This window comes from Calliopsis andreniformis, chromosome 2, assembly GCF_051401765.1.
Source record: "Calliopsis andreniformis isolate RMS-2024a chromosome 2, iyCalAndr_principal, whole genome shotgun sequence".
In the NCBI taxonomy this organism is placed as follows: domain Eukaryota; kingdom Metazoa; phylum Arthropoda; class Insecta; order Hymenoptera; family Andrenidae; genus Calliopsis; species Calliopsis andreniformis.
In genome coordinates, this window is record NC_135063.1 from 7,531,097 (window position 1) to 7,548,532 (window position 17,436).

Genomic DNA, 17,436 nt, shown 5'->3' on the forward strand with positions numbered 1-17,436 from the left:
TATATACTAACGATCAAAAGTTTGGCTGCAACATCATTATCTACATTTTAATCTGTAGTCCACCCGGTTGCTTCCTAATCCTGAATCACGCAATAAAAAAGGTACAAATTCTTAGAAATTATAAAACTGATTGATTAAATTATGCTTGGCGTTAGAACTTCCTTATTAATAACATCCATGTAAGTTTATGTGTGTATGATACTTAATGGGTTGCTTAAATTACAGGTTTTGATCATTTTTTAACAGTAGATTGTAGAATTTAAGGATGTTAATTAACGTCAGGTATTAGACTGACAAAAATTTATAATTTATCTAGAGAACACTGAAAGTTTAGGTATCTCATGGAAATGACGTTACTATTTGATGTTGATAGTCATTAATACACTTTCTCCCTTGCCACCAAGCTTCGTATCAGATGACGCATGGGCAGTGGTGAACAAGCATTCGTCGGAAGGAGATTGTCCCGCGATCGATCTATCGATCGATACATCTCTGCGGTTTGATCGACAGACTGATTGAAAAGCGGTGAAAGTTGGCTGTGGTTCTCTGTATTCTGCTTCCACTGTTGACAATTCTATTGGTTTCGTTACTTGCGCGTGTTAATGCAACTACAAAACTGCGTGGCTCTTCGATGACTTCCTATTAAGATGCTCAAATGAACCTGAATTTCCTTCGATTCAATGCTGCGATTGAATCGAAGTGCTTACTTGAATTGTTAAGTATTTCCAGCTTATACTATTTATAATATTAATACTTGAGAAGTACTTATGTGAGTATTTACAATATGAAAACAAGTTGGCATTTGGAATGATTATTCAAATATCATCTATATTTAATGAACTTTCGAATGAACATTCTGGCAATACTTAGAGTAGCTAAATGAATCTATTCATGGATACTAATTAAAAATTTCGTATCTAATATTACGCAGTGCTTAGCAAATATTAGGAACTTCTAATGAGAATAATGTAGAAACTACGTAAACAGAATTCTACTTCTACTAAAGAGAAATGAGAATTGAACGTATTGAAGGACTGTCGTTGCAATCGTTATCGACGTCCTATATCATAGGAAAAGAAAACGAGTGAAATTTCACTTTCACCTCTCTTTTAAACTGGCTTCCCGCCACAAGGAAAAAATTATATTACACGCACTGAACATTCGTGCGTGTCTGACTAGTTGGCACGAACATGCTGATTCACTGAAAATATTTTTAAAACTACTTACTTAATTTTTACTTTACGCACTAAAGTTGTTCTCCACAAACAATGTTTTAAAATTGTTTTAAAATCTTCACTACTTTAAACAACTGAACAGTGAAGAATAACAGAATGGTATAGGTATCTAAATATATGTATTGACCTTAATATCATTGTGATCTACCATTCCGTTTAGAAGCTAGTGGGAGACCTTAAGGGTAGATATCCTACAAAAAGGGTTGTCAAAGAGTATATTATACACTTATGTATAATATTTCATCTCTAAATGGGAGATATAGAAACCAAAAGGGAATTGATTACTGTCTATTTCACTTAAAATATACTCTTACAAATAATTGGATATTACCTTTCCCCATACAGGATCCTGAAAACTGACACAAAATTAAGGGATGAAACAAACAATTTCCCTATAAATCATTGATACTTTCTCTACAAATCTTTCACAACCATAGTAAATATAAAAATAAATTATAGGTACATCTCATTAACACAACTCTTCCAATGATTTACCTACCTCTAAAATCTCCCTTAACAAATCTAAAAATCTTATTCCAATATGAAAAAGAAATAAAAAACATGTATCAAACATCTAACTATTCGAATCAACTAAAACAGTTGCTCAAGCAATGACAATTTCGGTCTTAAATTTCCAGTTAAGCAACGATACCGATCAATTTCCTCGCTCCCCACAAGTTAATTACACGAAAGAAATTTCTCGATCGTTACGAAATACCCCAAACTCATCTAGATCACTCTAGCAGGCAAATACTCATTTCAGTCTGTCTTAGACTCCGCGGTAGATTCCTTTCCAATATGCTGGATCGATCATACGCAACGTCGGATAAAGCCAAGGCACGCTCGCGATCACCTCGATTCGAGGAGGATTTATCGACAACGCGGCTGTTTTCTTCATCAGAGGGGTCACGCGACCCCTCACGTAGTACGCTCGGCGATTAATCGGCACGGTTAATGAGTGGATCGGTAACGAGAGCCAGGAACAAAATCGCCGAGTCCAGCGTGAACGTCGGCTATCGTTGGGGAAAAAACCACCTCGTAGCCGAGCACGTACCTATCTTCCTTAGTAGGTCGAATCGATTACCCCCCCGAGCGTTCGAAAACAAGATTAATGGTAGACAGACGCGCCAGCGCGACGATACCACAAGAGAGCATCCAGTCTGTTTTATTTTGTGTGATAACGTGGCGTCGGTTTTCCCCCTTGGTCCTAATCGTCTCGCTCAGACCACGTTGATTACATAGATGTCCCTGCGTCGCGTGGAAAACTTTCGAGGGTTGAAAGGACAGGACAATTGGGCCCCTTGGTATGGAGTTGTAGTAGAGCTGCTTTATTTAGACGCAGCACTTTCGAAACCACAACGTGGCGATTATAAATAGATTGTTCGTTGGAGTGGTCGTGTATACATAAATTGATTCGATGATCTTTGGGAGGAATTTATTGCTGTTAATTGGGGTGTTTGAGACAGAACTGGGTGTTACTTGAGTGAAATTATTTGAAGATGATTTATGTTAGTTGTCTAGGAATAATTCTTTTTACTCGTAGTGTCTATAATTCTTGTATCGAGACTATGTGTACTTCTACAATAGAATTTGCTTTTGTAGAATGAACCTTTTTGAATAGTATAAACTAATTTTTAGAATGATATTTTAGTGTAAATAATTGATTGAAGAGTTTGCTTTTCTTGATGACCTTTATGTAAACAGCCAGTTTTATTCTTCTTTTAAGTGGTGATTTAAATTTGTTTTGCTTATTTACAATATTTATAAATTCATATTTTCTTCTTGGCTTCTCTTGAAGGTTTACAATCTTCTTTTTTTCTTGATTGAAACACACAAATACTTTATATTTAATTTATGAGTTGTAAATAAATGAAAAAGACAGAGGATGGTAAGAATCCCGTATAAACATTCCAGGAATCCACATTTATTTTTTATATCTTCTGAATTTGCATCGCATCAGAAATCATCAACAGAGTCATATATTTCAGGAACTCAATACTGATTCCTCGTGATTAAATAAAAATTGGGACTCGAGTAAAAAAATCAAAAGTGCGAATATATCGCAAAAGATAAGATTGCGGTATTCTTAATAATAGCAGTGAAATTTACATTCAACGAACGATGAACCGATCGACAGCGAAATTTAAACGGAGCAATATCGTACCAATCACTATCGTTTCGCTAAAGCGATAATTCGCTTGCCAAATATATAATCGGTCATGAGCCTGGAATTGTAATTTTCTCTGAATCGACAGTTTCGAAGTACGTCATTTACCTTTTTTCGATCTTTCAGTCGACTTGAAATAGCAACCGATTTACTGTCGAAATGATAGATTCAAGAATAAATAGATCAGTCATGCAACTGCAATAAACTTGTTGCCATCTGATCCGAGAAATCGAAAGGGATAACTTTTCCATAGTCGATTGCGTAGAAAGCAGGGCCAGATCATTTTCTAATTTTACACCTGAGTATACTTTATGAGTACTTAAATATTGCAAATGTCTTTTCAGATATATTAATATTATATATTTCATTTTCATTTATCAAACATTTTACAAGAAGGTGCGCCTTTGTATACACTCGAAAATTTTAACGGGTAGTTATAATACGATATGCTTGGTTTTATCGCTGCATTCTACGTGCAGTATACCAACAAAGGTTTAATGTTACGAACTGATAAATTGATCCAATCAACGAAGGAGTATAAAACAGAATTAGAAATACTAGGTAATAAAAGGTACCTTTTTATCATCGTTATCAAGGTTGAATAGAGGATATGACTCTTGAATATTGATAAAGAGAGAGAAATAGAAATTTATCCTATACTGATAAGGATAAAATCAATTCTAGTTAAATATCTTTTAAATTCATTTGTAGCTCTAGAAAGACTAATTCTATGGCCCATGTAATGTGAAATAATAAAAAATTCAAAATGAGTATAGTTTGAAATAGCAAAAAAATTCGAAATGAATAGACATAATTTAAAATAAATAGAAAAGTTGTCAAATGGAGCGGGGGTGTCGTTCGAAAACGAATGCAAGCTTCGAGGGAAGATCGTCAATCGAGATACTCGCTAACCACCAAAACCGGAAAAATGCTATCCGTCGGTTCCTGGTACGATAAAGCAACGTATAATTGAAGGGAAAGCGAGCTGCGCGTGTAGCGTTCGTTCGCCATTACAACAAGGTCGCACATCATCAAGTCACTGTCTTAGGTACAGTTGTTATTAATTACGTAACCGCAGCAGAAGTGTCAATATTCTTCCAATAATCTGTTAGCTGTTCTGTCGATTTCCGGACAGATGTCGCGTGTTCCACGTGAACAGCCAAGGTGGTCGATATTCTTTGCTGAGCAATAAAATCAGGTGACATAATTACGGCGAAATGAAAGCACGTGTAACGAAAACAGTGTCGTAGACTGTTTAATATATGAAAGGAAGTTTAAATAAAAAAATGGTATAGAAGATGCATATATATATTGAATGGTATGTATTAGGTTGATTGGAAATTCTGTCATTTTTTAGTGAAAAGCTATGAATTACAAAATTCTGAACAATCTTTTTCGACTGGACCCGTGTATTTTTGTACAGTAGGTCAGGAGACGATAGGTAATCAGGATCAAGGGTTATCTACATGCACTGATAACGATATAAGACAAAAATGGTACGCAGTTTCGCAAAAAATGTGCGTTTAGTTCGTTTTTCTTGTTCGCTGTTAACCCAATCGATACAAGTTGTGCGTGCAACTATGGACACGACCCGCAGTAATCGAAGTGGTAATTCGAAGGTCAGTTTCAGAAATCTTTACACGCAATCCTTTTGCATGGCACCAGCATTCTATGGTAATTGTTGAAAAGAACTATCATCGATCTTACTTTGATCTTTACTGACATGACATGGTAGCTGTGGCATTATAGTCAGAACGAAATTCCAATTCAATCTAAGTAGATACTATTAATAATATTTGAAATAAAAAATCGCAGTCATTGGGAAATCGATAAAATAAGTTTGCAATACAATGTTGCATAAAAGAAATAAGATTTCAGACCAGATGAACATGATTGGTATCCCACAATTCAGACCCAATGGCAGCAATCAGTTTTCGCTAAAGATAGTTGCGGCCAAATTATAGAGACCTGTTCTGTAACTTAATAGCACTGCACTACAACAGAACAGAGTAACGAGATTACAATTTAATAACGATGTTAATTATATGTCGCAGTACGGAAGAATCTCAGAATGATTGTAAAGCATTTGATACTCCGGAATGAGAACTTTCCACTTTCACCTTCTAACCGCTTTTGCTCGCGAGGGTTCAGGCTCGCTGGAATTCGCTATGCACACGTGTGCATTTCGCTGATCAAGTCTGACATTAAGCGACATCCCGAATTAAAGGCTTTAGATGATGTACAATCGTGAAATTGTAATCCATGAAATAAAAATTCTTGTGCAGGTCGATTCTGTTCCACTTGTCAATTGAAGTAAATACATCATTTAGGTAGAACTTAAATGACATGTGATCAAACTTACAAAGGGATAATAGTATGCAGAGTATTTCCTCTTCATTTGTCTATTATTTTCATACCAATTCTGTTATAAATGTTAAAATAATTTTTTTAGAAAAGTTTTGGTTGAAAAATGCTCCACTAGTTCTAGTCATCAATACCTGTTTTTTTTAATATATTCAACTAGGTGCACATGTTTACTATCAGTTTAATACTATTTTTCCATAAAGGAAAATCGGTGTTAAAAATCGTAAAATAGATCACATTTGAGAAGACTGCATTCTTTAAATAATTTCGCAGTGCTTAGTAAATGCTCTACGTTACTATAACTTATAAAAAGTCAATTTGACTTCAGCTCATGAATCAGAGTTTCCAGAATTTTATAACGTTCCTTTTATCATCTGACACCAGATAATTCGTATGAACTGTATTTTGATTCGTACTTAAAGTACCGAAAGAAATTGCTTTCTTGAGCAGAATAATACAACATCTGCAAATATAATATAATAAAAATATACTCTAACTACATTTTCCAAATAACTATAAATTGACGACTGGCTTTTATTTTACTTTAAATTTTCAAAATAATAGTTTCATCACGTTCTAAGGCACATGATTTTCCATGTTATCGTTCTCGCTGCTCTGATCACGCCAAATCGGTATCGTTAAATCAGTACCAGCTTAGAATCACCAAATGGATCGTCGTTCGAAGCCAGAGAGACGGTCTCGCGAAATCGGGTCGACGATCGGGTTGAAAAAGGCGATCGTGGCCCCTCGAAAGAAAGGCAAGCGAAATCACCGTCCTGTCTGACGCTAATTTAGACGATCGCTCGCCGGTTTGTCCGAAACGGTTGCTAAATCGGCCGCCATTACTCGCGGCCGCGGGTCCACTTAACCTCTTGCATTCGATCGGCCGATTACCCGCGGCCAGATAACGATCAACGATCAAACGTCTCGCTTCGTCGACTTTTGACAAGTTTATTCTAAAGCAACTTTTTCCCCATGGGATCAGATACGCGATCGTGGATCCTCTATGCTCTTTGAACGACCGATCGCGTTTCACAGATGATATTCCTTTCGATCTTCCGGGCATAAATCTTCCTCGAGCTCATCGGTGAAACTTGCTAGAAACTCGAGGAACTTTCGTTGAGTTTCACTTGATAAAAACGAACGCGTTCTCCAGCGCCTACGAATTCACTTTTCAAGAGCTTATGTATTTCATGATTAATAAATTACACAGGGTGTTCAACAACAGGTATCAGAAAATTTAACTTTAACTGTGATTCTATATGTACGTATGTTAAGATAAGAGGAAAGGCAAGAATACTGAAACTGCATTTGAGACTTCGTTTTCAAGTTATTAGTTGTGGAGGAAACGATTGAAATACTCGTGAAATGTGTCTGACTTAAGGATCCATTCTACTGATACTCTGCCGCTAGTCTGGCTAATGGACAGTGGCAGTAGAATGAGTCCCAAGTCAGACACAATTCTCGTACATTTTATGTGTACCTATTTTTCACCATTAATAACTCAGAAACGAAGCCTTAATCTCAATTCCGTCATTTTTCATTTTTGTCTGATTTTAGCATGTGGAATCACTCCTCAAAATTTCTTATATCTGTTAGCCAACATCCTGTATTACAGTAGGATCTTGATTTCTCAGCTTGAATAATTCTCTAAAGTAGATTCTGTTTAAATTATAACTCTATTCTCACAATCAGCCCTTAAATCTAGGGTTTCAAAATTGATCTAAAAATCTTATCTTCTAATTTAAAAACTCAAGATGACTTTGAATTCATAAGATAGTATAATTAAATTATCGTCACCTAGATCTAAACAAGAACTACGCTCAAAAATTAACAGAAAGTTAAAACATAATATTTCCAATTGCCTCTTCTTTTTCTCTTTTTCGAAAGTGCAGACAAAGAAGGTCAAGCTATATCCATGTACTTAAACAACAAAATCCATGGAATAGATCTAACATTCAACAAGAAACATTACCACTGATTCGTACGCAATCTCACTTTTTCGATTCACAAGGACCGCAGCAGTATTTCCCACAGCATCGATGGGAAGCGAGAAAGATCGAGATACGCGGGAAACGACCTTGTTAGCTCTGCACTTGTTAACACACAACTGCTGTATATTCATCCACTGTTTGCGCATATGAGAACGCCACGATCTCGTGGATATCCATCGGATCGATATATTTTCTGTATCTCTACGTTGCGCAGTAGGCTTCGCCGCTGAAAAGCGCAAAAGAGAAAAAAGGAGAGAAAAGAGAAACGCCTAAAAAACGCACTCGGTTATCGATAGCGTATAGGTATTGAAATGCAACAGGTACGCAATTTCATTGAACGATTTCATAGATGCAACGTGCAAGGGAAAAACGCGAAACGCTTTCACTAGGCATATCCTTGAACGAGTTCCCCCTGCTGCACTGTAACCAAGGGAACTCCGGAAATCCAATACCCTCAGCGATTGAACAATTTAATTAATCATTATCGGGTAACGGAGACCGATGTAACGTTGAATTCGATACGAAAGCTTAACGAGCAGTAACGCTCCATTCGGCGGATTGAGACGTTAAGCTTGCAGAAAACCGATATGCGGAATAGTTCTGTAGCAGGAATAGGATTTAATTAAAGGGTTCGAGTGTATTTCTTCAACTGTGCTAGAGAAATTGTTAAAATCGTAATGTGACATTTTTGTGGGGTCTTTAAGAAATTAGAATATAATAATGTAAAAATATACTGGATGGCAAATTTTAATATCTGAACATCGATACACTGGCTGTTACTTTCTACCATTATTCTGCCACTTTGAAATCATTTTTTCATTTCTTTTTCAAAAATATCTGCCTCGTCCAGCCAAAATATGGAACGAGGAACGTCGTTAATTATGGGATAATCTGATGGAAGTATTAAAGTGTACTTATCCCTCGATTTATGTAGGGTACATGTTGCCATTTGACTTGTATTGCGGTACAAAAATTAATGAATGTGGAATTTTATTCCAAATTCACTTTATTTGAAATTTATATGATACATATTGTGACGAAAAATGTACAGAGGAAGGAGCGAAATAAAGAGTGTCGCATAAATTAAAGGATTACTTACCGCTTATCCGTTTGTGAGAAGTATCATGTAAGTCGAGAAACAAGTGTGATATAGCATTATGTTAAAATATTAAGTTTTCATTTTAAAAAATAAGATTACGTTTATATTAATTTTTTAAAAAGTAATTCCTTGGTATTAACAAAGCTAATACTAGTTTTACTTCGAATTATGTACAATCTAAACAAGACACTTGTTCATCCTTTTAGTGCATTATTTTCGCGTTGAAATTAATCGATTAGCATTAGTATGGAGCACGCTGACCACCGTGGCAATTGAAATAATTCACGCTAACGAGTGCAACACATAAAGTAAAGTAAACTAATATTCTCGTGCTAACACTCGACGATGGCATGAAATTTCTCAATTTCTTGCATGTAAAATAAATAGCTCATATCCTATTACTATGAAAGATACTAATTACATTCGAATAAATTTTCCTAATGAATATCCATCAGAAACATAGCAGGACAAGGTGACATGATACAATTTATCATGGAAGACCAGACAATATTTAATAGCAATTTCTTATCCATTTTTCAGGAGACAAAGGCTACTGTGATGACAGACTGTTCAAAGCCACTTTGGTGAGTGAAAACGTTTGATACTCTTTGACGTAATTGACGCTTGTGTTCAATACTTATATAACACTCATCGATATTTGCTAATTGTTAGTATTTCCTAAGTCAGTCGATTATGTTTGACAGAAATGTCATCGTAAAACAATGAAAAAAATACGCGAAAAACGAGTTTCTTACGCATATATTCTACTCAAAATATCAATAAAGTTGCTCACGTAAATACAAAAGTTATGTGTGTGTACATAACTTGACGCATGCACGACAACCTGCAACTCTTGGACATGTTAGACGAATCGATACCCAATATTTTGTTGCTCGACAGTAAACTTGTAAATTTTATGCCACGTGTCTGTTAACGATGGACTATAGCTTATTGTTCAAATGATATACGGGACCAGAGATAACCATGGAAAAAAACAGGTCTCGTAATTTAATTTATTTTTTTGAATTTGCAGTAATTTGAAATTTTATCAGTTGTTATCATGAAAAATGCACTGTTTTACGTAATGCATTCAATACAAATTCAAATGCATAATATACGAACGTAATTCACAAAATATATTGCACATGCATTTTAAAAGTGACAACTCTAAAATGTATGTTTTTCAGGAAAATCGAAAATCTATTTTGGAACTTTAAAAAAAATATACATACAACCCCAATAAAATTGAAAAGAAAAGAAAATTAGCTAACGAAGGTTATCTTATTCATATAATTCAGTAGAAGAAGTTGTTACTCACAGTAAATGATCTTCTCCATATTATTTGAAATAATTTGTAATTATTTGATAAATATTCTTTGGATAGGCTCCCGGATTTCAAAAATTGCATTTCTTGAGCTATGTCACTTTTGAAATATACACATTCGTCTATAAATATTTGGACACTTTCTCATTGTTACAATATGTAAAATACATCAAATAAAATCCTATAAAATAGTTCTGACTACAAATCTCATCTTAGTCGATTATATAAGACTTACATCTATCGATGAGTATAACATCTAATATCACTTAATATAAATAAAAAAACTGTATGTATTTCATGTGTCTCCAATAGTAACAAAGTGTCCAAATGCTTATGCACAACAGTGCACGCGGGATATGTATATGTCCTGCAAAGAGGATTGCACCAAGTTCAGTTTTCCCGCCGTAGTGCACGATGCGCAGAAGATCGCGAGCTCGATCGGTTGCGCAAGACCCCAAGCACCATAATGCACACTCGCGAGCAGATCGCAGGCTCGATCGATTTGCGAACGATCTCCGAAACACGAGCTCGCGATATTGCGGGGGCACGTGAGCCACGTGTGCGAAAATAAATGGCGTGCCGATACGAGCGATCGTAAATTCGTCGGATCGCCTCGGAGTCGCCTCGATTGACTTATTTGTCCCGTGAAAGGGAAGTCACGAAACGATCGTAAACATCGGCTAAGCGCTGCTAAATGATCCCCTTGCGCGTTGTCGTGGCGAATTCAGCCTGTTATGTCGACAGGCCGAAAAATTCTCGTAGCACTCGCGACAATTTTACGGGGAACGAGTCTATCTCCGTGGCTCGCTCACCTTTCGATCCTGCCTCTCGATCTGGGAGGACCTGAATCGATTACCCTGCCCCTGGAGAGAAATTTATGCAGTCGAGTCGCGTGTGTATCCGTGAAAGTCTAGTATCGTGCAGGGTCTGGAAAAAATAATGTATTGTTGTCGATGCTTACGCGATACGAAATTGTTTCCAATGGCTTTTCATTGATACTGTGAGGTTTATCTCTGGTACTGTGAGGTGATTCTGAGGCGACTATTTTACGGTTGCTTCATGCTATATTTGTTGTTTTTCTTGTCTTTTGTTCTGCACAGGTTTGCTTTATAGAAACAGATATGTGAGGAATATGAAGTTTCTTAATAATTATTCGCTGGACAATTGACTGACGTTTCGATTTTCCAATCCTATCACGCGGTTCTATCAATTAACCCCTTGACCTATAACAACGAGTCAGACTCGTGCACTTTGTACTGTATCTTCGCTGCCGATTACGCGATAACGCGTGATGAGGATTTTTTACACGTAACCGATCACGCATTATCGCGTGAGGAGTCTATGTTGGCTTAATGGGTGCTCTGCGGTTGGCAGTTTAGGATAGATATCCGTTTCAGATCGGCAGTGAAGGTGATAAAATTACGAAAGAAAATCGTAGGTCAAGGGGTTGAAGGTGCGCGACGCACTAGATCAGTAATTGCAATCGTCGAGCAAATAGAAATCGAGTTTATGCGAATAATCGGATATCGTCGTATCCCACGATCGTACAGTCATTTGAAGAGTAGTATGTAGGTACATACAGTTCTAAGGTTCTGCCTTTTAATTGCGGAAATCGAGGTCGGGACCTCGAGGCAGACGATCGACTACTGTCACTGTCGATGCATCTCCTCTAGGCTGCATCGAATCAGTGTAATGTCAATACGGCCACACTTACTGTATCTACAGGGTGACTCCTTTTAATGAACGTGCTCTTTGGATACTCGTGAAATTTTTACGCTGATAGGATTTTCGAATGCGAGACAGAAGGAAGTAGAAATTATTAATATTGCAAAGTATTAGTTATTTTAGATAATATTTCATTCGAAAGTTTTCAACCACTTTAGTACCGTTTAAACAGTAATCTTCAAGGTACTTGATGAGATTGAGTGATTCAATTTTTTTTTTAAAGAATCCATTAATCACGAAAGCAAATATACCTTGAAAGTGATTGAGTCTTCGATTTCTTATCGGTGTAATCTCGAGAATGACCATATTTCATCTCGAGTACACGTATTCGCCTCATGTTGTCATGACGACTTATTACGTCGAAAAATGATTTTTGAGGAGACATTTGTCATTCTTATCTGTTCCTGCGAAAAATAAATTTCAAATGCTTAAAATGCAACTTTAAAGTTCCAGTCATATGCTTTGATATTAGTCTAACTTATACATGAAACTATTACAATAAAACAAATGCACTCTTAATTAGTTAAATTTAATTCAATGAACTAGAATTAAAGAAGAAAACATGAAGTTTATCTATTCTCAAATAAGGTACATTCAAGTAACTAGTATCATTAAATATAAAAATAAAGAATTTGTTAAACTGATTAGATATATTTTTTAAGAGTCCTTAAAATCTCATTCGTCATTCACTTTTTGTGAAGTACATTTTCTACTAGGAAGTACGGTGTTAACCATGATGAATCACCTTATATATCTACTCCCTTTCGAAACGCGATCCGACAAGACTTTTAACGAGACTTTTTACTGTTCCATGCCGAGAAAAGGGATCACCTCGTCGAACCGAACATCGATCGTTGCGAAATTACACTAATCAGACTCCTTTCGCATTGCTAGCCGTTAATTGCTCGGAAGAGTCCATTGAGTGAAGCGTGCGAACCTATAGCTCCCCAATAGGAAACCTTTCATTGGGAATCACTTTCCTGTCGTTTATTCTTCGAATTGTCTGTTCAATGTGTCATTCAACTTTCTTCTATCGAATCACTACTTGCAATTAAAGGCGTCATTAATTCTAATACTTTGCTATGTAAAGCACACACAGACGATGATATCAATTAAAAGACGACGAATCGATACGTATCAATTTAGATTACTGTAAATTACTTTGCTCTAAATCATGGAGGGTACTAACAAATTATAATTAAATACAACCTTATCTCAAATAAACATTAGTGTGTAAGGATCAAATCAAATTCATAATCAACAGTATCAGATAAAAAATAAAGTTTAGAGAAAATGAAGAGCAAAGTTAAAATTTTTGTAAGATATAAATAAAATGTTATTTATGTGTAAGAAGATATTTGACAAAAATATCCAGGAAACAGTATACTTGGGTGATAATGATAATTGCATGAAAACATGTCATAAAATTGCTATTTCTGTATACATACATGAACAAGGTCTCTGTGGCATCTGTTATTTCACTTTCACCTTTCTAAGTGAATAAAGTTATAATCGGCTACCTGGGTTAATCCTGTTCGGTTCATATTCGACTTTGACCTTCCATTCAATAGCTCATATTGTACCTGTCAACCCCTACCCTCATAACGAGGTCTCTTCTCCAAAAACAAGAGAAGCGTGGGTAGTACAACTGAGACCGTGAAATGGTTCACACAGTCGGTGTTACAAATTTTAATCGAGAGGGAAACGTAACCTACTTGCAAGACTATTGGAAAGTGAATAATGGTTGTGTCATCGATGCAAGATTCCTTGTGCTTTTATAGTGAAGTTCAGGAAGCAGTGTTCATTAAAATTTTGAACAAGTATGTGACATATTTCATAAGTATTTATTTAGTTCAAACAAAATCCACTCGAATATCGTTATATACAACTATACAAACTTCAAGTAACTCCAGTGAAATGTAGGAAGCAGTGTTTATCAAAATTTTGATCAAGTAAGTACCATATTTCATAAGTATTTATTTAGTTCAAACAAAATCCACTCGAATAGTGTTATATAAAGCTATACAAGTAGCTCTACACAATAAGGAAAATAAGAAACTCTTAACAAATGCAACCCCAACCCCTCACTAGTGGATTCTCCAACAGAAAAGAAAAGCAAATTTCTCTCTCAATAACCGATGCATTCCAAACGCATCCATCTTGAACCAGCTTTCCCGTGTTCGCCAGAAAGCGAAATAAAAACCTCACGACGTCGATGAACTATTCCAAAAAAACGAGTCAAGCAAATGTCGTTAACTTGTTGGTCGTGAGTAGAAAACCTCCCGTCGAGGCTTAGAGGAAAAGGGGGATGGGCGAATCGTGTTCGATCGCGAAACTCGAATGCCACCGAATCGTAACACCATGATAATCAGCAACAAAGTTTTACTGTTGATGATAGCAGAGTTCACAGAGCGACACAGGCTAGCCAAGTAGGATCTATTTATCTTTGAAGGATTAGTCGACATCCCAATATACAGGGTGTTTCAGAAATACATGTCAATACTTCAGAAGCTGAATCCACACACTAAAATAAGCAAAAAGTGTTATATGAATGTATGTCCTATATACCTTACTACTCAAGTTGGATGATTAAACAAAATATTCGAAATGTCCACCACATGCCTCAACACACGCTGCATACCTTACAATTAGCGTCGAGTTTTGCACTAGTTCGAAAATATCAGGTGTTTCACGAGTAGTCATTTTGTATCCTTTGCTGTAATTTGTGCATATTATCCACTTGCATTGGATATTCGATAAATTTTAAATGACCTCCAAGGTAAAAATCTAAGGGATGATGGACACTTTTGAACGTTTTCTTTAATCATTCATAACTCAAAAGTAAAGGTATATCACATATATTCATGTAATATTCTTTACTTATTTCAGTGTGTAAATTCAGTTCCTGGAGTATTGACATGTATTTCTGGAACACCCTGTATAGGGTATTTCAGAACTAATGACATGAGCGAAAAGGTATAGTAATTCCACATGAAAAAATAAGTCTAAGATACTTGTTTAAATACAGTTTAAGACACTTGAAAGGTACACAGGGTAAGAAGAAGACTCATGGTCTGACTTTCATTGACTTTCTCTACTGTAAACTAGAAATATTCCCCTCTTTTCGTTTATTCTTCAAGTTTCTGAAACTGTAGTTCGGTATTCTCGTTCTTGGCTAAAATTCAAAGTCAACTTTCTCGAAAGCGAAATATATTAACAAATTTTACTCTATATTTATTACTTATTTCTCCATGTCGACTCATCACTTCTCCGCTTATATTACCACTTTTGGAGCATTCTGTGTACATGTATACACGAAACGTGCTTTGATCGATAAATGCAGTTATAATAATTGTATATTAGCAGAGATTGGTTTCTTTAATATCCTATTATTTGTCAAGATATTTCTATCTGAAACTGTCAGCGTTAGGTAGTAAAGTAGTTAGAAGAAAAATGATAATTTGTGAATCAAAGAAGTACTCTCATTTTTTGTAATCTATACGTAACAAAATAATACTAAAAGAACCTAAAGAATCAATTTATAATTCTGTATCTACTTAAAAATCCAAGTGATTGTCTCATTGCATAGTAGAATATATATTTAGCCTTTTAGATGAGAACATCGTCTTTAAATGCAACAGTTTATTAAACGAAGCAATCCTTACTAACATATTATTTTTATATGTATCATTATATGCAAAGTAAATGTTTAAATACTTTCTTGCTTACTGTGCATAGATATAGAAATGGCATGCATTTGCAATTCTGGACTGCATTCCTGCTAAATCGAGGCAATTTTCTGAACTCTTATCGATGCCGATAAATTCGCTGTTCACTCGTTTTAAACCACTAAGAATCATTCAACCAATTAACCATTCGATCTTTTTTTCTTCCTCTATCTTTGCAATGAAGCTGAACTCGAAGCGCATATTTATAACGATCGTTTCGAGATACCGGTTCAACGAGTCGCTAGTGCTATCACGCGCGACCATTTCTTCGTTTCCAAAGGATGATGTTTGTTTGTGATATTGAACGGGATCAAGATAAGTGCTACAGATGAATGAGGTCGACTGATACTAAAGGGATTTTAGATTTTTTGAGACTGAAGGATATCAGGAAAATAGTGATAACTTTTCTTCATTTAATTTGGCAATTGGGGAGGGCGAGTTAATTCGATTTTCCTTCACAAAACTAAGGCAGTTGAAAGATCGACAATTTTTCAGCTCAAAATTAGTGATCTTTCATTTTTCCTGCGAAGTGTAACTGGACTCGTTGTCGATTAAGTGAATCAACAAAACTAGAAGACACACAACGACGTATTTTAATGCATATCTGAAAAAGAACAGTTGCGTAATCGCCAGAGATACGCAAACGTAGCTACAAAAGTGGATTCGAAATCGTCCTCGATCGTTGTCTCCAGCGACGTGTCAATCGTAGCACGGTTTTATCACAGTCATCTTTCATCACCGTAATAGAGTTATGAATGGGGAAGTGTCCTCGCGTTACGGCCACGAACGTGCAGGATAATTGCAACAGCTTGCTAATTGGATGTACAAGGTATTCGCGTAAGCGTGGCTTGTTTAATTGTCGCAACGTAATCGTGATTTACACGACACGTAGACGGATAAGTGCATGTTCCCTCGCGTTGACATCGATGAAAAGTGAAAACCGTGGGTTTCCTTCTCGCCAAATGCGTCGTGACAGCAAATGCTGCAACTAATGAAAATCCCTTTCTTGATCTGCTGCTTAGTCGCGTGACAGGTGTTTATATTATGTGCAAGTGAAAATATTAATAGACAGGCATTTAATATTAAAAGGAAAAATGCTTTTTAGATATGCTTGAAAAGAAATGATTTATTTATACATTTGGATATTATTTAAAAATTCAATATGACAAAAATATTAGATATTTGACTCTGTAGTTTTCACTTTCTGTAAATGTTTCAAAATTGACTTGCATGCAAATGAAAAGTCTTGAGTCTTTTAAGGCGATAATAATAAAATGTTTGTAATAATTATTGGAGTAAAAGAGGTAAAAGTAATTTTAGTTCTACTCGTAGACTTATATAAAATGATATCCTTTTGCGTAACGATTTGCAAATTAAGCGAAACGAAAGCCAATTCCGTTATTCCTTGCCATAACTCAACGCTGATTTTCATGGAAATGAATATGCAACATGGGTTAGTGTGGCTAACCGCTTCGTGTGATGCTCGATATACTGTGTATGTAATTATGTGCAAATTTATGACTCACCTTGAATTTAGGATAACGAAATTATCATATGCCACTGCTGCAAAACTTGGATTCCTTTTATGGTCTCTATATGGTCTCTTTATAGAATATGGTCGGAACTTATGACAGTTTGTGCCGAGACTGTAATATGCACGAGAAAAACATAGTAATTCTTATGCAGTAAAAGTGACCATCATCGTGTTGCGAAATATATGTAGAAAAATTGTACAAGTGAGTCAGTATAGTTAACTTTCTCAGAAAAATGATTAAATTTCTATTTTCTTATTACACTTTC

At 35.7% G+C, this 17,436-nt stretch overlaps 1 protein-coding gene across 1 annotated transcript in view; it reads left to right on the top strand.

Annotated features, from left to right (window-relative positions):
• Positions 1-17,436, top strand: part of LOC143187637 (uncharacterized) — a 167,394-nt gene that overhangs the window by 32,936 nt on the left and 117,022 nt on the right. Inside the window, exon 3 of the mRNA XM_076391877.1 lies at positions 9,400-9,443. Coding sequence (XP_076247992.1) covers positions 9,400-9,443 — 44 coding nt within the window. The remainder of the gene's footprint in view (positions 1-9,399; positions 9,444-17,436) is intronic.